General features: G+C 55.2%; 1 protein-coding gene across 1 annotated transcript; it reads right to left on the bottom strand.

The window, feature by feature from the left end:
• Window positions 1-9091: 9091 nt before the first annotated feature.
• LOC133231503 (CMRF35-like molecule 6) lies at window positions 9092-12031 on the bottom strand. The gene is made up of 4 exons (XM_061389895.1): window positions 11953-12031; window positions 11749-11856; window positions 10723-10834; window positions 9092-9239 (listed from the first exon to the last, which is right to left on the bottom strand). Exons 1-4 carry the CDS (start codon window positions 12029-12031, stop codon window positions 9092-9094), a joined length of 447 nt encoding a protein of 148 aa, XP_061245879.1.
• Between the last annotated feature and the right edge of the window lie 9727 nt (window positions 12032-21758).

Below are 21758 nucleotides of genomic sequence, written 5' to 3'. Positions count from 1 at the left end.
GTTTTTTTTTTCTCAACATAGTTTATTCTTCCTTTTAAATTTGATTAATTGTAAAATTTATATGGAAGAGGGAATGGCCAATATTTGCAAAGACTCCTAATGTCAGACAACAATGTGCAGTAATGTCCTATCAGATAGAAAGACTTTTAATAAAGCTGTAAGAACAGTTTTCAGAGTCAATTAGACAAATAAAACGGGATAAAGGCTCTAGGAAAAAAGTCCAAGAATACACAGAAATCAAACGTAGGGACAAAGCTCTGTGACATTGGTCTTGGCAATGATTTTTTTAATATAACACCCAAAGCATAATCAATAAAAGCAAAAATTAATAAGTGGGACTGCATCAAATTTTAAAGCTTATGCACAGTAAAAGAAGCAATCAACAAAAATGAAAAGGAAACTTACAGAATGGGAGAAAAAATTTGCAAACCATACTTCGGAATAAGGGGTTAATATCTCAAATATATAAAGAAATCATACAACTCAACACGAAAAAAAAAAATCCAGTTTAAAAATTGTGGTGAGGAATTCCGTCTCTGCAGCCCAGTGATGAGCAGTCCACTCTGTCACTGCCTAGGGCATGGGTTCGGTTCCTGCTTGGGGAACTAAGATCCCACAAGCCTAAAGGGGTGGCCAAAAAGAAAAACGGCAGAGAAACTGAGTAGACAGTTTTCCAAAGTGTCCATTTCATGGCCAACAGGTCCATGGAAAGATAGTCAACATCGCTAACCACCAGGGAAATGCCAATCGCTTCTCGCCTATAGAATGGCAATCACCAAGAAGACGACAGTTAACAAGGGCTGGCAAGAATGTGGAGAAGAGGGAATCGCTGTGCATCGTTACCTCTATGAAAAATAGCATGGAGGTGCCTCAAAACCTGAAGAGAAGAACTACCATATCACCTGGCCATCCCACTTCTAGATGTGTATCAGAAGGAAGTGAAAACAGGGTCTCGAAGAATACCCACACACCGTGTTCACTGCAATAACAGCAGATGAAGAGACGAAGAAGGCATGGTGTGCACGCACGGAGAAATGGAGGCTGTGCGTCAGTTATATCTAAAAATACCTGGAAAAAATGAAAAGAAAGTAATCTTGGGGACTGTTAAAAATATATGAATGCTCTGAGCGGAGGATAAATTAGGAGTCTGAGGTTAACATATACATACTACTATATATATTGAATAAAATAGTTAATCGACAAGGACCTACTGTATAGCACCAGGACCTCTCGTCAATACTCTGGAACAACCTCTATGGGAGAAGAATCTAAAAAATAGATATATGTATATGTATGTTTTAGGAGAAGGCAATGGCACCCCACTCCAGTACTCTTGCCTGGAAAATCCCATGGATGGAGGAACCTGGTGGGCTGTAGTCCATGGGGTGGCAAAGAGTCGGACACGACTGAGCGACTTCACTTTCACTTTTCACTTTCATGCATTGGAGAAGGAAATGGCAACCCACTCCAGTGCTCTTGCCTGGAGAATCCCAGGGACAGGGGAGCCTGGTGGGCTGCCGTCTATGGGGTCGCACAGAGTCGGACACGACGGGAGCGACTTAGCAGCAGCAGCAGCCTATGTATGTATTGCACTGATTGCTGAGGAAGGCTTTCTTATCTCTCTTTGCTCTTCTTTGGAACTCTGCATTGGAAGGACTGATGCTAAAGCTGAAACTCCAATACTTTGGCCACCTCATGCAAAGAGTTGACTCACTGGAAAAGACTCTGATGCTGGGAGGGATTGAGGGCAGGAGGAGAAGGGAACGACAGAGAATGAGATGGCTGGATGGCATCACCGAGTCGATGGACATGAGTTTGGGTGAACTCCAGGAGTCGGTGATGGACAGGGAGGCCTGGCGTGCTGCAATTCATGGGGTCGCAAAGAGTCGGACATGACTGAGCGACTGAACTGAGAACTGAACTGATATGTACGTATAACAGAATCATTTTACTGTACACCTAAAGCTAACACAACATTGTAAATCAACTCCATTCCATTATAAAACAAACATTAAATTAAACTGACAAAGAAGATGCTGGATTGACAAACCTGTGTGTGTATATACATACACACTCTGGAAAATCATGCGCACATATATGGTAAAACCAGGAAGAAAGGAGATGATGAATGTAAAATCCAGGTTAAAGGAGGAACTTAGGGCTTCAAAATTTTTAACGACGTCTATTACTTAAGCTGCAAGGTATACACTCAAGTGTTATAGGGCATTCCTGGTTTAAAGAGTAGGCATTTATTAGGTATATTCTTTTGTTTGTATGATACATCGCAAGAAAAAGTTTCCTAAAAGTTCACCTAGTGTTCTGACAGCGACACTGGCACTGAATTTATTGGTCAGGAGTCATTTCCGTTCACCAGGGGGGGGCTGTGACCCTGAGCAGGCATAGCAACAGATGTCACTGGTTCTCAGCTTCTCCTGGGCCTGTGGACCCAGAGGGCAGCACCGCGCATGCCCAGGAGCAGGGGCACCTTCAGGAAGACCAGCAGCAGGAAGTGGGCGCTGCCCAGCAGGAAGTGGGCGCTGCCCAGCGGGGGCCTGTATGGAACACGGGGACAGTGAACCGCATCCTTAGAGAGATGCCCTGGTCTCTCCACCCCTGCCCCCCAGAGCTGAGGGCACGGCAGTCCACATGAAGATCACCCCCCGGACAGGGCAGCCCTGCTCTAAGGCCTTCTGCTCCCCTTCTCTCTGCTTAACAATCCCCTTGAGAATTAGGCCTGTGAGCGTGAGGGTGAGAATCACTTGAGGGGGACCAGGGATCCTGGCGGGATCTGGGCAGGAGGAGGGCTCCTTCCAAGGCCCTCCACATGTGGGGCTACCCTATCTGGGGTACAGTAATCAGTCGTGTCTCCTCTCCTATAAACAGCGTTTTCCATGAAGGAAGGAACTGTTCTATTCACAGGGAGAAACTCATACCAGCTTGATGCCTCTGAAGACCAGCCCTTAAACATCTGCCATATACTCTAACATGAAATAAAAATTAAATTTAAAAAAGTCATATGGTGAACGTTAAAAAAACAAGTGACGGTAGTAGTCGATGGATGAATGAATGACTCCCTGAGCTCTCTCCGCCCCAGAGGCTGGGGTTCTTCGACAGGATGACACATCTGACCAGGGTTCTGGGGGGCACGGGTCACAGTGCAGGGGCCAGTGATGCCCAGAGCTTCTGCCACCTGCTCTGCCCTGGACCGGGTCCTGAGGCCTCCTTTTATGGGACATTTGCACTCACTTTTCTCTCTACCTAGAGTTTTATTTTTGCAGAAACCTTAATGCCAGGCTCCCAAGATCCTGCAGGTCTCCCCTCAAAGGATTCAGCCAGGCGTCCCTGCTTATCATGTATTAAATAGCAAATCTAATCACCTTCCCACACACACTCTCACCAAAACCCCAGTGACTGGTATCTCTCTGTAGTACCCATCACAAACCACCATATTTACATAGGAACTCTGTGTGGACTGGTGCAGGGCGTGACTTGCCCCTTACAGCACAACTCTCATCGGAGCCGGATCCTGCCTGGGTGGTCTTACTGCATCCACAGCAGAGCCCCAGGCACGTAGTGGGACCTTCACAGTCCGGTGTGGGAATAAATGAGGGGCCCGGAGACGGAAGACCCAAATCCCCGACCTGTCCCCTCACCCAGAGGAGAAACCACCCAGGTGCCAATGTCCTGGGACGTGGCCCCTTACCGAGGAGGTTGGCCAGGATCGGGGGTCTCCTGAGCAGATGCGGTGCTCCAGGTGGGCACTGGCAGGGTCGTGGGAGAGCCTGGGGAGCCCGTGGACCTCTCGGGGCCGCTGGCTGTAGCAGGGGCTGAGGGAGAAGCACAAGGCAGGCCCCGTTTCCTTCCCCGCGTCCCACACTCTGTCCCCGTGTGGCTGTGACTCACACAGTCAAGATCACTCAGGCCATCTGGTCAGATGTGCGTGTCCACCGCTCCCCATGGCCTCACCCAGGCCTGGCCAGACCCTGGGCCCCCCTCCCCCCACCCCTCCAGATGCACCCTGGGCAGGTGAGCACGGTCAATGCCAAGTGGAAAGCAAGAGGGACAGAGAGGGTCAGCCTGGAAGGGCAGGGCGAGTCCCAAGAGGGACAGAGTAGGGGCTCCGTTTTGCGTTTTCCTTGGGGTTACAAGAGAAGCCCCAGAACCCCAGGAGGTCCTTCCAGAACACTGGAGGGTCACTGGTGGCCTCTGGGCCAGCACAAGGGCAGGGTATGCACTGGAAGCAGGGATGGTGGTGAAGCCCGGTGCAGGTGCGGGCTCTGGAGCAGGTCCCACCCCTGGGCTCAGGGGCGGGCCCGTCTCAGGTCCTCAGGGACCGGGGTCAAGGCCGGCCTGTTTGCAGTGGGGCCTTGTGAGAGTGCGCCCCCCATAGGCAGAACCCTGCACAGGCCAGAAAGAGACACGGGCCCCTTGAGAGTGGACGTGCGCTTGTGAGGAGAGCAGACATCCTGGACCCCAGAGCAGGATGCCCGCCTGCCCGTGAAGCAGGAAGATGCACACCTTAACGGTGTCCATGTGTAGCTGTAGGGTGGCCCCACTCACAGACAGAGATGTGCGTGTGTGCAAACAAGCATGGGCCCAAGACACCACCCATAGCCAGGCTCACCACCCAACCCCCTCCCGGTCATCCTGGCCCAGCCTTTCTGTCCCACTTCCTTCCTGAGGATCCGGGTGACCAGCCTGGTGCTGGAGTGAGGGTGGAAGATGCTCACCTGGGATCACGGACACCTCCACCTCGAAGATGGGGTCAAATGTAGATAACACATCGATCCCATACCAGTACGTTCCCGCATCCTCCTCTCTGAGGCTCTCCAAGGTCACTGTGAAGGTGAGGCTTGCAGGATGGTCTCTGATGGACACGCAGCCCCTCCTCACTTCTCTCGCTCACTCTCTGGTCTCCACAGTCTTCCACAAACATCGGGATGTGCACCAGAATTTGTTGTCGTCTATGAATTCCTCCTGGTACCGACACTCCATGTTCAGGGATCCCCCCATGATGCCCGTCACTCTGCTGGGGCCACTCAGCAAAAAACAGCCTGGAAAACACAACCAGCTCCTCGTCCAGCGGGGCAGGGCTGGGAATACCAAGGATGTGGGTCCCGCAAGGGGCCCAAGGGGTTGGAGGAGGTGGAGGCAGGAGGCAAAAGTTTCCTCAGACCCAGGGAAGGCTGAGGAGGGACAAGTACCCTCCTCACAGAGGAGAGGGTGTCTACGGAGAAGGGAAGGGCCCAGCCTGGAAAGAACTGTGTGTGTGTTCATGGGAGGAGTCAAGAGGTCATCTCTGATTGTGACTGTTGAGGTGTGACCATCACAGGCGCCCCCTCACAACAGCACAGTGGACCAGCTTCACCTGCTTCGTGCCCTGAACCCTCCTGCTCGCTGCTGAGACAGGCGGCGGGCCCTTCTGGAACTTTCTCCCTGCCTCCCGCTGCTGGCCTCACAGACACCCAGCTCCAGCCCTGCCCCCTCGCCTCCCCGAGGAAGGGCTGAGCCAATCACCAGGGAGCTGGAGCAGCAACAGAGCTGAAGGCAGCCACCCGGCCCTGCCCCCACGGGGTCATTTCCCCAGGGATGCCACCTGCAGCAGCGCCAGGCCCTGGGCAGGGACAGGGTGCAGCCTCTCAGAGGACTCACTTCCAGTCCTCACTTCTGCTTCTCTGGGCCTCTCTGCTTCCTGGTCCCGTCCCCGGTCAGCTCAGGTGGTCCAGGGGGCAGGGGGCAGGAAGCTTAGGGGGAGGGGCACGTGACTGGTCCAGGTGCTTGGACCCACTGCCCTCAGCTCCTCTAAATCCAGCGACTGGACGCGTCCAGGGTCCCCCGATCTAGGATGCTGCCCGCTCCCCACCTGCACAGCAGGTCCTCTCTCGGTCTCACACACGCTCTGGCAGCAGCACCAGCTGTGCTCCTCTTCTGTGGGGCCTTAGCTTCTGTGGCACATCATTTCTCTGGGGTCAGGAGGGACACTCGGATGAGGATGCCATGCTCAGCCATCCTCTCTGGCCTTGGTGGGGATGACCCAGGGTCTGTGTCCCCATGACCTGGGACTGCAGGCAGCCTGTGGGACCCCCGAGTCCACTTCCTGCTTCACAAGTCTGTCCTGTGACCCCAGACAACTTCGTATGTTGCACCTTGGCTCTGGTTCTCCCCGGGGTACACATCCCTCGGCCTGTGCCTTCCCCGGTCTTGGGCCCCTCCTTGCCTACATTCGACTCAGAATAGCGGTTCCCAACCTTTTCATGCTCCGCCTCTGGACAGAGTCTACTCCCCTTTGAGAACCAGAGAGAGCCTGAGAACCGACAGGAGGTCAGAGGAGAAGACGCTGGGTGGAGGGATGAGGAGTTGGGGTCCTGGGGCTGAGAGGAGCCTCCTCCCCCACCAATGGCACAGAGGGGTGATTGTACAACAGGGGCCCAGGGCACTGGCTCCTGGGCCTCTCCTGGATGCCCGTGATGGGCAGGGGCCTCGTCACGGTGCAGAGATGAGGGAGGGGACGGCCCGCAGAGAGGAGACAGACGCCTTCACCGATGGGGCTTGTTCATGTGCCGTGCTGGAGCTTTAAGCCCTGTTTTCCCGGGCACCGGGGTAGGGGGTGGGGGGGCCTGCTGTCCTGCCCTCGGGTAGGTTATTCCAGCTTCTCAAGCTGGTCTGCACACCCCAAGGTCTCCCACTGCTCCCCTGCAGATCCTGACTCTCCTCAGTTCTGCTCACAGGCAATAGACCTGCGTCCCAGTGCACAGCAGGCCTGGATGCCTGCCCGTCCCAGGACGAAGCCCCGTGTTCTGACTGGCTCCCTCCACATGGCTCTTGGCAGCACCCAAAGGCCCAGCATTCTGCCTCAACACCCTGTTGCAGATCCACCCCGGGCTGCTGCCCTGCTCACTTCCGGCCTGGTCCAGACCCTTGAATTCCTGCTCCTCTGCCTGACCCACCAACATCCGTGACTGGACACCCTCATGCACTCTCCCAGCTTATGTTGGCTCCCCATCTATGGTCTCTTGGCGCCTATGACACCCCCTAGGCTTTCATCAGGCCTGGGATTTGGGGTTCCCGGTGTGCGTCCTGCTGGGCTGTGACCCCATGAATGCAGGGTCCTCACCCTGCCTCATGGCCCGGAGTCTTTCCACAATATGTGCGTGTTGCAGTTCAGCTACTGGGCTGTCAAGTGGATCAGCGATGAACGCCTCTCTCAGGTCTCCCCTGCTTTCAGAAGACTAAGTTCTCGAATCCTGGTCTGTCTTTTCCTGCTCAGGCTGGGAAACAGGACTGGAGCATGATTCTTGGAGAACACGGCACCACCGAACCCTGCAGGCATCTGCTCCCTAGTCTTCCCTGGATCCCCATCGAAAGGGCTCCCATGGCAGGACATTTTCACCTGGCCTTCCCTTCGCCCAAAGGCTCTTCCTCCAGATGCCCATAGGGCTCACTCCATTTCTTTCTTCTGATCTCCGTTAAATACAACCCTATTCACGGAGCCTGACAGAAGTCACCCCTCACAACTGCACCAATAACACCTTACCTGATTTGATGTTATTCCAAGATACTCTTCACCTTGGACTTTGACATTTCTGCATGTCTGCATACCTGTATTCTTGTGTTTGTTAATTATCTGGGTCAACCACTGGTATGTGAGGGCCATGGAGCTGAGCTCTTGGGCTTCCAAGGCGGCTCAGTAGTAAAGAATCTGCCTGCTGATGCAGGAGACACGGGTTCCATCCCTGATCCAGGAAGATCCCACATGCCATGGACCAACTAAGCGTTTGCCACCACTGATCAGCCTGTGCTCTAGAGCGAGGAAAGCCCAACTACTGAGGCTCTTGAGCCCTGGAACCCACGCTCCACAAAACGGGGCGCCACCACCCAGGGAATCCTGCACACCACAACTACAGAGGAGCCCGCACAGCAGCAAAGACCCAGAGCAGGAAAGCAATTTTAATGTTCAAGCAAAATTTTTTTAACATTTTGTTCTGTTTGTTCATGGTTGGAACCATTGCCTGAATTAGTGCTTGCTACTTTGTTCATCTCTATACGTTTCCTGAATGAAAAGCTGGGGAAATTCCCCCGGGCTCAGCTGCTTCAAATGGACGAGTCATGACGATAACCTACCTTTCGGGGATGTTTGTGCCCACATTTCATCATGATACACCTTGAACTGAAATCGGTGGGCAGCCGACTCAAGCCTTTCTTTGTTGCTCTCAGTAGCAGAGACTAGGCTATTGAACAGAGGAAACAGTCATGGCCCCTCAATCTATTTCCAAACTTGAACCACGTCTAAAACCACAGGCCTTGGATGATGGGGTAGGAAACGGTTTCAGTTACTCTTGAACCGCAGGAAGGAAGGACTCTGTTACATTGCATAAACTGAGTAATCTTACTGTTCTACCAGCCATCACAAAGGACCTGACCACACTAACCAGTCTGACTGGGCATGAGGAGGGAATAACCAATTTTTCAGGCAACTCTGGATTCTGTTCTGAACTGACACCAATTGGAGAAGCCCAGCATGACTCTTTGGTCCATTAGACAGAGCGGAGGCTTATGAAGGTGTGTGAACAGTGGAATCTTGACTCAGAACTCAGTCTCAGTGGGCCCAAAGGACTCATGAATTTTCTGCATTGGTATTTCCTGAGCTTCAGAATGCATAATTAATTAGACGGATTCAGCAACTGGAAGATTCCCCATGGTGGATCCGAGCCCTGTGGAAGGTGAGGGATTGTGGTAGCACAGATGGTGGGGGAGACCATGGAACTGCCCGGATCCACCAAAACAGATCCAAAGGAAGGCTTGCACACTCCTGGGGATGAAGACTTCAGGGAGAGCGCCCGAGAGATCCATACATGAGCGATGCTCTGTGAGTTAATCAGAAGGTATGTCCTCAACGTTGATCTGTAGTTACAGTTCAGAAGAACCTATTGAGTAGGTTACATTTAGGATTTATGAGAACCATGTTCTAGGAACAAAGTTACAAAGAAGTTCTGAGAGAGAGGTGGAGTGTGATACAGGACAGCTGGGCAGAGGGTCATTTCCATCCAGCGGTCAGACTGCATCATCGAAGAGGACACGATGAACATGGGGGCTACTGGTTCTCGTAAATGGACTGCCTCCGCCGGTCCGCAGAGCTCCTCAGAGGCCTGTGGACCCAGAGGACAGCACCGAGCATGCCCAGGAGCAGGGGCACCTTCAGGAAGACCAGGAGCAGGAAGTGGGCGCTGCCCAGCAGGGGCCTGTGGGGGACACGGGGACAGACAGGGAGCAGCATCCTTAGTGGGGACCCTGGTCCCTCAGTCCCTCCCCACCCCCGTCCCTGTGCCTTGAGTCCAGGACCATCCACGTAAGCATCATCCCCGGACAGGCAGCCCACCCTAAAGCCCTCTGCTCGCATGTCTCTGCTTATTAATAGCCCTGGGAATTAGGACTGTGAGCATGAGGGTGGACGGGGCCGTGAGAATCACGGGAGGGAGACCAGGGATCCTGGAGGGATCTAGGCAGAAGAAGGATTTTTTCCAAGGCCCTCCATGTGTGGGGTTAGCCTTTCCAGGGTATAGTAATCAGTAGTAGGCTTTTTTGTGTGATGTCTGCTCTCCTGTAAACAGATTTCCCAAAAAGAAAGGGACTGTTTTATTCACAGGGAGAAACTGGTACCAGTGTGATACCTCCGAAGACCTAAGATCTAAGAGACGTGGGTTCAATCCCTAGGTCAGGAAGATCCTCTGAAGTAAGAACCTGCACCCACTCCAGTATTCTTGCGTGGAGGAGTCCATGGGCAGAGAAGCCTGCTAGTCTACGGTCCATTGAGTCGCAAAGTATTGGACGTGACTTAGCATCTATGACGTATCTCCAAAGGTCAACACTTAAAAGTCTCTGTAATACTCTAATAATCATGGCTCATAGATGTTGGTGTTCAGCAGAAACCAATACAATTCTGTAAAACAATTACCCTCAATAAAAACATAAATTAATTTTTTAAAGTTGTGATATACTCTATTCTTTATAATCTAATATAAAATAAAAATTAAATTTAGAAAAGTTTTATGGTGAAAAGTCAAAGTGAAAAAAAAAAGTGCATGGTAGTTGATGGATGAATAAATGACCGCCTTAGTTCTCCCCACCCTCTGACCCTGGGGCCTTCAACAGGAGATCACCAATGACGAGGGCTGGGGGAAGGCAGGGGACAGAGTGCAGCAGCCACCAATGCCCAGGGAACCTGCTTCCTCCCTGCCCTGGGCCGGGGTCCTGAAGGCTCCTTCTGTGGGACATTTGCACTCACTTTTCTCACTTCCTGGAGCCCTGAATGCCAGGATCCCAAGATCCTGCAGGTCTCCCCTCAAATGATTCAGCCAGGCGTCCCTGCTTATCATGTATTAAATAGCAAATCTAATCACCTTCCCACACACACTCTCACCGAACCCCAGCGGCTGGTATCTCTCCATAGTACTCATCACAAACCACCATATTTACATAGGAGCTCTGTGTGGACTGGTGCAGGGCGTGACTTGCCCCTTACAGCACAACTCTCATCGGAGCCGGATCCTGCCTGGCTGGTCTTACTGCATCCACGGCAGAGCCCCAGGCACGTAGTGGGACCTTCACAGTCCAGTGTGGGAATAAACGAGGGGCCCAGAGACGGAAGATCCAAATCCCCGACCTGTCCCCTCACCCAGAGGAGAAACCACCCAGGTGCCAATGTCCCGGGACGTGGCCCCTTACCGAGGAGGTTGGCCAGGATCGGGGGTCTCCTGAGCAGATGCGGTGCTCCAGGTGGGCACTGGCAGGGTCCTGGGAGAGCCTGGGGAGCCCATGGACCTCTCGGGGCCGGTGGCTGTAGCAGGGGTGCAGGCAAAGCAGAAGACAGGCCCCGTTTCCTTCCCCGCGTCCCACACTCTGTCCCCGTGTGGCTGTGACTCACACAGTCAAGATCACTCAGGCCATCTGGTCAGATGTGCGTGTCCACCGCTCCCCATGGCCTCACCCAGGCCTGGCCAGACCCTGGGCGCCCCTCCCCCCACCCCTCCAGATGCACCCTGGGCAGGTGAGCACGGTCAATGCCAAGTGGAAAGCAAGAGGGACAGAGAGGGTCAGCCTGGAAGGGCAGGGCGAGTCCCAAGGGGGACAGAGTAGGGGCTCCGTTTTGCGTTTTCCTTGGGGTTACAAGAGAAGCCCCAGAACCCCAGGAGGTCCTTCCAGAACACTGGAGGGTCACTGGTGGCCTCTGGGCCAGCACAAGGGCAGGGTATGCACTGGAAGCAGGGATGGTGGTGAAGCCCGGTGCAGGTGCGGGCTCTGGAGCAGGTCCCACCCCTGGGCTCAGGGGCCGGCCCGTCTCAGGTCCTCAGGGACCGGGGTCAAGGCCGGCCTGTATGCAGTGGGGCCTTGTGAGAGTGCGCCCCCCATAGGCAGAACCCTGCACAGGCCAGAAAGAGACACGGGCCCCTTGAGAGTGGACGTGCGCTTGTGAGGAGAGCAGACATCCTGGACCCCAGAGCAGGATGCCCGCCTGCCCGTGAAGCAGGAAGATGCACACCTTAACGGTGTCCATGTGTAGCTGTAGGGTGGCCCCACTCACAGACAGAGATGTGCGTGTGTGCAAACAAGCATGGGCCCAAGACACCACCCATAGCCAGGCTCACCACCCAACCCCCTCCCGGTCATCCTGGCCCAGCCTTTCTGTCCCACTTCCTTCCTGAGGGTCCGGGTGACCAGCCTGGTGCTGGAGTGAGGGTGGAAGATGCTCACCTGGGATCACGGACACCTCCACCTCGAAGATGGGGTCAAATGTAGATAACACATCGATCCCATACCAGTACGTTCCCGCATCCTCCTCTCTGAGGCTCTCCAAGGTCACTGTGAAGGTGAGGCTTGCAGGATGGTCTCTGATGGACACGCAGCCCCTCCTCACTTCTCTCGCTCACTCTCTGGTCTCCACAGTCTTCCACAAACATCGGGATGTGCACCAGAATTTGTTGTCGTCTATGAATTCCTCCTGGTACCGACACTCCATGTTCAGGGATCCCCCCATGATGCCCGTCACTCTGCTGGGGCCACTCAGCAAAAAACAGCCTGGAAAACACAACCAGCTCCTCGTCCAGCGGGGCAGGGCTGGGAATACCAAGGATGTGGGTCCCGCAAGGGGCCCATGGGGTTGGAGGAGGTGGAGGCAGGAGGCAAAAGTTTCCTCAGACCCAGGGAAGGCTGAGGAGGGACAAGTACCCTCCTCACAGAGGAGAGGGTGTCTACGGAGAAGGGAAGGGCCCAGCCTGGAAAGAACTGTGTGTGTGTTCATGGGAGGAGTCAAGAGGTCATCTCTGATTGTGACTGCTAAGGTGTGACCATCACAGGCGCCCCCTCACAACAGCACAGTGGACCAGCTTCACCTGCTTCGTGCCCTGAACCCTCCTGCTCGCTGCTGAGACAGGCGGCGGCCTCTTCTGGAACTTTTTCCCTGCCTCCTGCTGCTGGCCCCACAAACACCCAGCTCCAGCCCTGCCCCCTCGCCTCCCGGAGGAAGGGCTGAGCCAATCACCAGGGAGCTGGAGCAGCAACAGAGCTGAAGGTAGCCACCCGGCCCTGCCCCCACGGGGTCATTTCCCCAGGGATGCCACCTGCAGCAGCGCCAGGCCCTGGGCAGGGACAGGGTGCAGCCTCTCAGAGGACTCACTTCCAGTCCTCACTTCTGCTTCTCTGGGCCTCTCTGCTTCCTGGTCCCGTCCCGGGTCAGCTCAGGTGGTCCAGGGGGCAGGGGACAGGAAGCCTAGGGAGAGGGGCACGTGGCTGGTCCAGGTGCTTGGACCCACTGCCCTCAGCTCCTCTCAATCCAGCGACTGGACGCGTCCAGGGTCCCCCGATCTAGGATGCTGCCCGCTCCCCACCTGCACAGCAGGTCCTCTCTCGGTCTCACACACGCTCCGGCAGCAGCACCAGCTGTGCTCCTCTTCTGCGGGGCCTTAGCTTCTGTGGCACATCATTTCCCTGGGGTCAGGAGGGACACTCGGATGAGGATGCCATGCTCAGCCATCCTCTCTGGCCTTGGTGGGGATGACCCAGGGTCTGTGTCCCCATGACCTGGGACTGCAGGCAGCCTGTGGGACCCCCGAGTCCACTTCCTGCTTCACAAGTCTGTCCTGTGACCCCAGACAACTTCGTATGTTGCACCTTGGCTCTGGTTCTCCCCGGGGTACACATCCCTCGGCCTGTGCCTTCCCCGGTCTTGGGCCCCTCCTTGCCTACATTCGACTCAGAATAGCGGTTCCCAACCTTTTCATGCTCCGCCTCTGGACAGAGTCTACTCCCCTTTGAGAACCAGAGAGAGCCTGAGAACCGACAGGAGGTCAGAGGAGAAGACGCTGGGTGGAGGGATGAGGAGTTGGGGTCCTGGGGCTGAGAGGAGCCTCCTCCCCCACCAGTGGCACAGAGGGGTGATTGTACAACAGGGGCCCCAGGGCACTGGCTGCTGGGCCTCTCCTGGATCCACATTGATGAGCAGGGGCCTCGTCACGGTGCAGAGATGAGGGAGGGGACGGCCCGCAGAGAGGAGACAGACGCCTTCACCGATGGGGCTTGTTCATGTGCCGTGCTGGACCTTTAAGCCCTGTTTTCCCGGGCACTGGGCTGGGGGTGGGGGCCTGCTGTCCTGCCCTCGGGTAGGTTATTCCAGCTTCTCAAGCTGGTCTGCACACCCCAGGGTCTCCCACTGCTCCCCTGCAGATCCTGACTCTCCTCAGTTCTGCTCACAGGCAATAGACCTGCGTCCCAGTGCACAGCAGGCCTGGATGCCTGCCCGTCCCAGGACGAAGCCCCGTGTTCTGACTGGCTCCCTCCACATGGCTCTTGGCAGCACCCAAAGGCCCAGCATTCTGCCTCAACACCCTGTTGCAGATCCACCCCGGGCTGCTGCCCTGCTCACTTCCGGCCTGGTCCAGACCCTTGAATTCCTGCTCCTCTGCCTGACCCACCAACATCCGTGACTGGACACCCTCATGCACTCTCCCAGCTTATGTTGGCTCCCCATCTATGGTCTCTTGGCGCGTATGACACCCCCTAGGCTTTCATCAGGCCTGGGATTTGGGGTTCCCGGTGTGCGTCCTGCTGGGCTGTGACCCCATGAATGCGGGGTCTGCATCTTGCCTCATGGCCCGGAGTCTTTCCACAATATGTGCGTGTTGCAGTTCAGCTACTGGGCTGTCAAGTGGATCAGCGATGAACGCCTCTCTCAGGTCTCCCCTGCTTTCAGAAGACTAAATTCTCCAATCCTGGTCTGTCTTTTCCTGCTCAGGCTGGGAAACAGGACTGGAGCATGATTCTTGGAGAACACGGCACCACCGAACCCTGCAGGCATCTGCTCCCTAGTCTTCCCTGGATCCCCATCGAAAGTGCTCCCATGGCAGGACATCTTCATCTGGCCTTCCCTTTGCCCAAAGGCTCTTCCTCCAGATGCCCATAGGGCTCACTCCATTTCTTTCTTCTGATCTCCGTTAAATACAACCCTATTCACGGAGCCTGACAGAAGTCACCCCTCACAACTGCACCAATAACACCTTACCTGATTTGATGTTATTCCAAGATACTCTTCACCTTGGACTTTGACATTTCTGCATGTCTGCATACCTGTATTCTTGTGTTTGCTAATTATCTGGGTCAACCACTGGTATGTGAGGGCCATGGAGCTGAGCTCTTGGGCTTCTCCAGCGGCTCAGTGGTAAAGAATCTGCCTGCTGATGCAGGAGACACGGGTCCATCCCTGTGGATCCAGGAAGATCCTACATGCCAGGGAGCAACTAAGCCTTTTGCCACAACTGATCAGCCTGTGCTCTAGAGCGAGGAAAGCCCAACTACTGAGGCTCTTGAGCCCTGGAACCCACGCTCCACAAAACGGGGCACCACCACCCAGGGAATCCTGCACACCACAGCTACAGAGTAGCCCACACAGCAGCAAAGACCCAGAGCAGGAAAGCAATTTTAATGTTCAAGGAAAACAATTTTTTAAAGCTGAGCTCTTTCTTCTGTTTATTCATGGTTGGAACCATTGCCTGAATTAGTGCTTGCTACTTTGTTCATCTCTATACGTTTCCTGAATGAAAAGCTGGGGAAATTCCCCCGGGCTCAGCTGCTTCAAATGGACGAGTCATGACGATAACCTACCTTTCGGGGATGTTTGGTGCCCACAGGTTCATCATGATACACCTTGAACTGAAATCGGTGGGCAGCCGACTCAAGCCTTTCTTTGTTGCTCTCAGTAGCAGAGACTAGGCTATTGAACAGAGGAAACAGTCATGGCCCCTCAATCTATTTCCAAACTTGAACCAGGCCTAAAACCACAGGCCTTGGATGATGGGGTGGGAAAGGATTTCAGTTACTCTTGAACAGGAGGAAGGAAGGACTCTGTTACATTGCATAAACTGAGTAATCTTACTGTTCTACCAGCCATCACAAAGGACCTGACCACACTAACCAGTCTGACTGGGCATGAGGAGGGAATAACCAATTTTTCAGGCAACTCTGGATTCTGTTCTGAACTGACACCAATTGGAGAAGCCCAACATGACTCTTCGGTCCATTAGACAGAGCGGAGGCTTATGAAGGTGTGTGAACAATGGAATCTTGACTCAGAACTCAGTCTCAGTGGGCCCAAAGGACTCATGAACTTTCTGCATTGGTATTTCCTGAGCTTCAGAATGCATAATTAATTAGACGGATTCAGCAACTGGAAGATTCCCCACGGTGGATCCAAGCCCTGTGGAAGGTGAGGGATTATGGTAGGGCAGATGGTGGGGGAGACCATGGAACTGCCCGGATCCATCAAAACAGATCCAAAGGAAGGCTTGCACACTCCTGGGGATGAAGACTTCAGGGAGAGCGCCCGAGAGATCCATACATGAGCGATGCTCTGTGAGTTAACCAGAAGGTATGTCCTCAACGTTGATCTGCAGTTATAGTTCAGAAGAACCTATTGAGTAGGTTACATTTAGGATTTATGAGAACCATGTTCTAGGAAAAAAGTTACAAAGAAGTTCTGAGAGAGAGGTGGAGTGTGATACAGGACAGCTGGGCAGAGGGTCATTTCTATCCTGCGGCAGACTGCAGCATCGAAGAGGACGCGATGAACATGGGGGCTACTGGTTCTCGTAAATGGACTGCCTCCGCCGGTCCGCAGAGCTCCTCAGAGGCCTGTGGACACAGAGGACAGCACCGAGCATGCCCAGGAGCAGGGGCACCTTCAGGAAGACCAGGAGCAGGAAGTGGGCGCTGCCCAGCAGGGGCCTGTGAGGGACACGGGGACAGACAGGGAGCAGCATCCTTAGTGGGGACCCTGGTCCCTCAGTCCCTCCGCACCCCCATCCCTGTGCCCTGAGTCCAGGACCATCCACGTAAGCATCACCCCCAGACAGGGCCGCCCACTCTAAGGCCTTCTGCTCACTTTTCTCTGCTTATTAATAGCCCTTGAGAATTAGGACTGTGAGGATGAGGCTGGACGTGGCCATGAGAATCACATGAGGGAGACCAGGGATCTTTGAGGGATCTGGGCAGGAGAAGGATTTTTCCGAGGCCCTCCATGTGTGGGGTTAGCCTATCCAGGGTATAGTAATCAGTAGTAGGCTTTTTTGTGTGATGTCTGCTCTCCTGTAAACAGATTTCCCAAAAAGAAAGGGACTGCTTTATTCACAGGGAGAAACTGGTACCAGTGTGATACCTCCAAAGACCCAAGGTCTGAGAGACGTGGGTTCAATCCCTAGGTCAGGAAGATCCTCTGAAGTAAGAACCTGCACCCACTCCAGTATTCTTGCCTGGAAGAGTCCATGGGCAGAGAAGCCTGCTAGTCTACGGTCCACGGTGTCGCAAAGAACTGGACATGACTAAGCAACTCAGGACAGATCTCCAAAGGTCAACACTTAAAAACTCTGGTATACTCTAATAATCATGGCTGATAGATGTTGGTGTTCCGCAGAAACCAATACAATTCTGTAAAACAATTACCCTCCAATTAAAAAATAAATTAATTTTTAAAACTTGTGATGTACTCTAAACTTTATAAGCTAATATAAAATAAAAATTAAATTTAGAAAAGTTTTATGGTGAAAAGTCAAAGCAAAAAAAAAAGTGCATGGTAGATGATAGATGAATAAATGACCGCCTTAGTTCTCCCCGCCCTCTGACCCTGGGGCCTTCAACAGGAGATCACCAATGACGAGGGCTGGGGGGAGGCAGGGGACAGAGTGCAGCAGCCACCAATGCCCAGGGCACCTGCTTCCTCCCTGCCCTGGGCCGGGGTCCTGAAGGCTCCTTCTGTGGGACATTTGCACTCACTTTTCTCTCTTCCTGGAACCCTGAATGCCAGGGTCCTCAAATCCTGCAGGTGTCTCCTCAAATGATTCAGCCAGGCGTCCCTGCTTATCATGTATTAAATAGCAAATCTAATCACCTTCCCACACACACTCTCACCGAACCCCAGCGGCTGGTATCTCTCCATAGTACTCATCACAAACCACCATATTTACATAGGAACTCTGTGTGGACTGGTGCAGGGCGTGACTTGCCCCTTACAGCACAACTCTCATCGGAGCCGGATCCTGCCTGGGTGGTCTTACTGCATCCACAGCAGAGCCCCAGGCACGTAGTGGGACCTTCACAGTCCGGTGTGGGAATAAATGAGGGGCCCGGAGACGGAAGACCCAAATCCCCAACCTGTCCCCTCACCCAGAGGAGAAACCACCCAGGTGCCAATGTCCTGGGACGTGGCCCCTTACCGAGGAGGTTGGCCAGGATCGGGGGTCTCCTGAGCAGATGCGGTGCTCCAGGTGGGCACTGGCAGGGTCGTGGGAGAGCCTGGGGAGCCCGTGGACCTCTCGGGGCCGCTGGCTGTAGCAGGGGTGCAGGCAAAGCAGAAGACAGGCCCCGTGTCCTTCCCCGCGTCCCACACTCTGTCCCTGTGTGGCTGTGACTCACACAGTCAAGGTCACTCGGGCCATCTGGTCAGATGTGCGTGTCCACCGCTCCCCATGGCCTCACCCAGGCCTGGCCAGTCCCTGGGCCCCCCTCCCCCCACCCCTCCAGATGCACCCTGGGCAGGTGAGCACGGTCAATGCCAAGTGGAAAGCAAGAGGGACAGAGAGGGTCAGCCTGGCAGGGCAGGGCGAGTCCCAAGAGGGACAGAGTAGGGGCTCCGTTTTGCGTTTTCCTTGGGGTTACAAGAGAAGCCCCAGAACCCCAGGAGGTCCTTCCAGAACACTGGAGGGTCACTGGTGGCCTCTGGGCCAGCACAAGGGCAGGGTATGCACTGGAAGCGGGGATGGTGGTGAAGCCCGGTGCAGGTGCGGGCTCTGGAGCAGGTCCCACCCCTGGGCTCAGGGGCGGGCCCGTCTCAGGTCCTCAGGGCCCCGGGGTCAAGGCCGGCCCGTAGGCAGTGGGGCCTTGTGAGAGTGCGCCCCCCATAGGCAGAACCCTGCACAGGCCAGAAAGAGACACGGGCCCCTTGAGAGTGGACGTGCGCTTGTGAGGAGAGCAGACATCCTGGACCCCAGAGCAGGATGCCCGCCTGCCCGTGAAGCAGGAAGATGCCCACCTTGACGGTGTCCACGTGTAGCTCTAGGGTGGCCCCACTCACAGACAGAGATGTGCGTGTGTGCAAACAAGCATGGGCCCAAGACACCACCCATAGCCAGGCTCACCGCCCAACCCCCTCCCGGTCATCCTGGCCCAGCCTTTCTGTCCCACTTCCTTCCTGAGGGTCCAGGTGACCAGCCTGGTGCTGGAGTGAGGGTGGAAGATGCTCACCTGGGATCACGGACACCTCCACTTCGAAGATGGGGTCAAATGTAGATAACACATCGATCCCACACCAGTACGTTCCCGCATCCTCCTCTCTGAGGTTCTCCAAGGTCACTGTGAAGGTGAGGCTTGCAGGATGGTCTCTGATGGACACGTGGCCCCTCCTCACTTCTCTCTCTGACTCTGTGGTCTCCACCATCCTCCACGATAACACACATGGGGGTTTGCACCAGTATTTGGTATTGTTTATGAATTCCTCCCGGTACTGACACTCCAGGCTCAGGGATCTCCCCACGATGCCCGTCACTCTGCGGGGGCCACTCAGGGACAAACAGCCTGGAAAACACAACCGGGTCTGGCTCTCCATCAGGTGGGCCTGGGTCAAACGAATCCCAGATGTGGGTCCCTGAAGGGCCCGTGGGGTCTGGAGGAGGCCAAGGCAGAAAGGGAGCCTTCCTCACATCCAGGGGAGGAAGACAGGGAGGAGCTTCCCTCCTCACAGAGGAGAGGGTGTCCTTGGAGACAGAAGAGCCCAGGATGGGAAAACCTCCATGTGTGTGTGAGTGTGTGTGTGTGTGTGTGTGTGGTGCCACAAGAGGTCATCCCTGACTGTGACCATTAAGGTGTGACCATCACAGGCGCCCCCTCCCACCAGCACAGTGGGCCAGGCTCACCTGCTTCATGCCCTGAACCCTCCTGCTTGCTGGTGAGATAGGCGGCAGCCCCTCCTGGAACTTCCCCCCACCCCCTGCTGCTGGCCCCACCCCCACCCCCCCAACCCTGTTGACCCAGCTCCGGCCCTGCCCCCTCCTCTCCCACAGGAAGGGCTGAGCCACCTACCTGGAAGCTGGAGCAGCAGCAGAGCTGAAGGCAGCCACCTGGCCCTGCCCCTCCGGGTCATTTCCCCAGTAGGGATGTCACCTGAAGCAGCGCCAGGCCAAGGAGAGGGACAAGGTTGAGCCTCTTCAAAGGAGTCCCTCCCAGTCCTCACTTCTGCTCCTCTGGGCCTCTCTGCTTCCTGGTCCCGGCCCAGGTCAGCTCAGGTGGTCCAGGGGGCAGGGGGCAGGAAGCTCAGGGGGAGGGGAACACAGTTGGTCCAGCCCGCTGCCCTCAGCTCCACCCAGTTCAGCGACTAGACACGTGCCGGGCCACTCGATCGGGGAGGCTGCTCACTCCTCGCCCAACCCACAGCAGATCATCTCTCAGTCTCACACGCCCGTCCACAAGCTGGGTTCCTCTTCCGTGGCACATCCCCGCCCTCTGCGATGCGTCATTTCATTGTGGTCAGGATGGGAAGTCTGAGGGTGGATGTCATGCTCATCCATCCTCCCCAGTCCTGGTGGTGACCAAGGGGTCACTGTCTCCCCACCTGCAGCTCTGGGCGACCACAAGACTCTGCCCCTACAGAACCCCAAATCCTCTTCCTTCCCTGGCAATTCTGCCTTGTGACCCCAGACAACTTCCTACGTCCCACCTTGGCTCTGGTTCCCCCCAGGGTACACATCCCTTGGGCTGTGGCCTCCCCCCTCTAGGCCCCTCACTGCCCAAATACACACAGAACAGCGGTTGCAAACCCTCAAGACCCCTTCTTCACGCTCCACCTCCGGGCAGAGTCTACTCCCCTTTGAGAAGCAGAGAGAGACTGACAATGGAGGCCAGGGGAGAAGACTCTGGATGAGAAGCTGGGGACCTGGGGGCTGAGGGGAGCCTCCTCCCCCATCAGTGGCACAGAGCGGGTGGGCGAGGGCACGGGCTGCTGGGGCCTCTCTGGATCCACGTGATGAGCAGGGGCCTCTTGACGGTGCAGAGATGAGGGAGGGGATAACCCGCAGAGAGGAGACAGACTGCCCATCCTCACTCACAGTGGCATGCTCACGTGACGTGCAGAGCCAGCAAGTCGAATCTTCCTGGGCAGTGGGACGGGGTAATGGGGGGACTGCAGTCCTGCCCTCGGGTAGGTTTTTTCAGCTTCTCAAGATTGTCTGCAGAAACCAGGGTCCCCCATTCCTCCCATGCGGGTCTTGACTCTCCCCAGTTCCCGGGCACGGGCAGTAGACCTGGGTCCCAGTGCGCAGCTGGAGGCATGCAGTAGAGCCGGCTCACTCTGCTTGATCGATCACCGATCACCCCCCTGACCCCTGCCCATCTCCAGATGAAGCCCCGGGTTCTGACCAGGTCTCTCCCACAGCTCATGGCAGCACGCCAAGGCCCAGAACTCAGCCACCTCTTCCTGACTCCAGCTCCACCCCCAGGCTGCCACTCTCCCCACGTTGACCCACAGCTAACACCCTTGACTCTACAGCTTCCTTGACCCTCCCAGATTAGGTTGGTTCTCTTGTTATGTGTCCTGTTGGACCATTTGAACCCCCTCTTGGATTTATCTCCTGGGATTTGTGGCTCCCTGTGTGTCTCCATCTGGGCTGTGGCCCCACGAGTTGATGGTCCCCATCTTGCCTGAAGCCCAGTGTCTTTCCAGCATAGCCTGTGGCAATTCAGCTAAGGGATCACTGACTGAATTCCTCTCTCAGGACTCCCCTGCTCTCAGGAAACTAGGTTCTCCAATCCTGGTTTTCCTTTTTCTACTCAGGCTTGTGAACACGACTGGACCATGATCTTGGAGAACATGGCTCCAGTGGACCCTGCAAGGATCTGCCCTCTGCTCATCCCTGGATCCGCATCGAAAACGCTCCCAAGGCAGGACGTTTGCACCTGCAGTTCCCTTTGCTGAGGGCTCTTCTTCCAGGCACCCACAGGGCTCACTGCATTACTTTCTTCTGGACTTGGTTAAATATCACCCTCTTCATGAGGCTGATAGGACCCATCCCTTGCTGTCTCACCAACAGCACCTCCTCTTGTCTTACGTTACTACAAGATACTCTTTAGTGTGGACCTGGACATCTGCATGTCTGCATACCTGGCTATTGTGCCTGTTTTCTCTCTGTCCACCAACTGGAATGTGAGCACCAAAAGCTGGGCTCTGTCTT

This window comes from Bos javanicus, chromosome 19 (genome assembly GCF_032452875.1).
Source record: "Bos javanicus breed banteng chromosome 19, ARS-OSU_banteng_1.0, whole genome shotgun sequence".
Lineage (NCBI taxonomy): Eukaryota > Metazoa > Chordata > Mammalia > Artiodactyla > Bovidae > Bos > Bos javanicus.
Note: the sequence above shows the minus strand (reverse complement) of the source record. Positions and strands in the feature narration are given on the sequence as shown.

What these genes read in the sequence shown, in the direction of transcription:
- LOC133231503 (XM_061389895.1), bottom strand. Translation starts at nt 12,031, where the DNA reads ATGGGGGGATCCCTGAACATGGAGTGTCGGTACCAGGAGGAATTCATA. An exon ending in ATTCTGGTGCACATCCCGAT is followed by an intron (nt 11,857 to 11,952) that starts GTTTGTGGAAGA and finishes TCACCTTCACAG; the next exon opens with TGACCTTGGAGAGCCTCAGA. An exon ending in GGAGGTGTCCGTGATCCCAG is followed by an intron (nt 10,835 to 11,748) that starts GTGAGCATCTTC and finishes CCCCTGCTACAG; the next exon opens with CCACCGGCCCCGAGAGGTCC.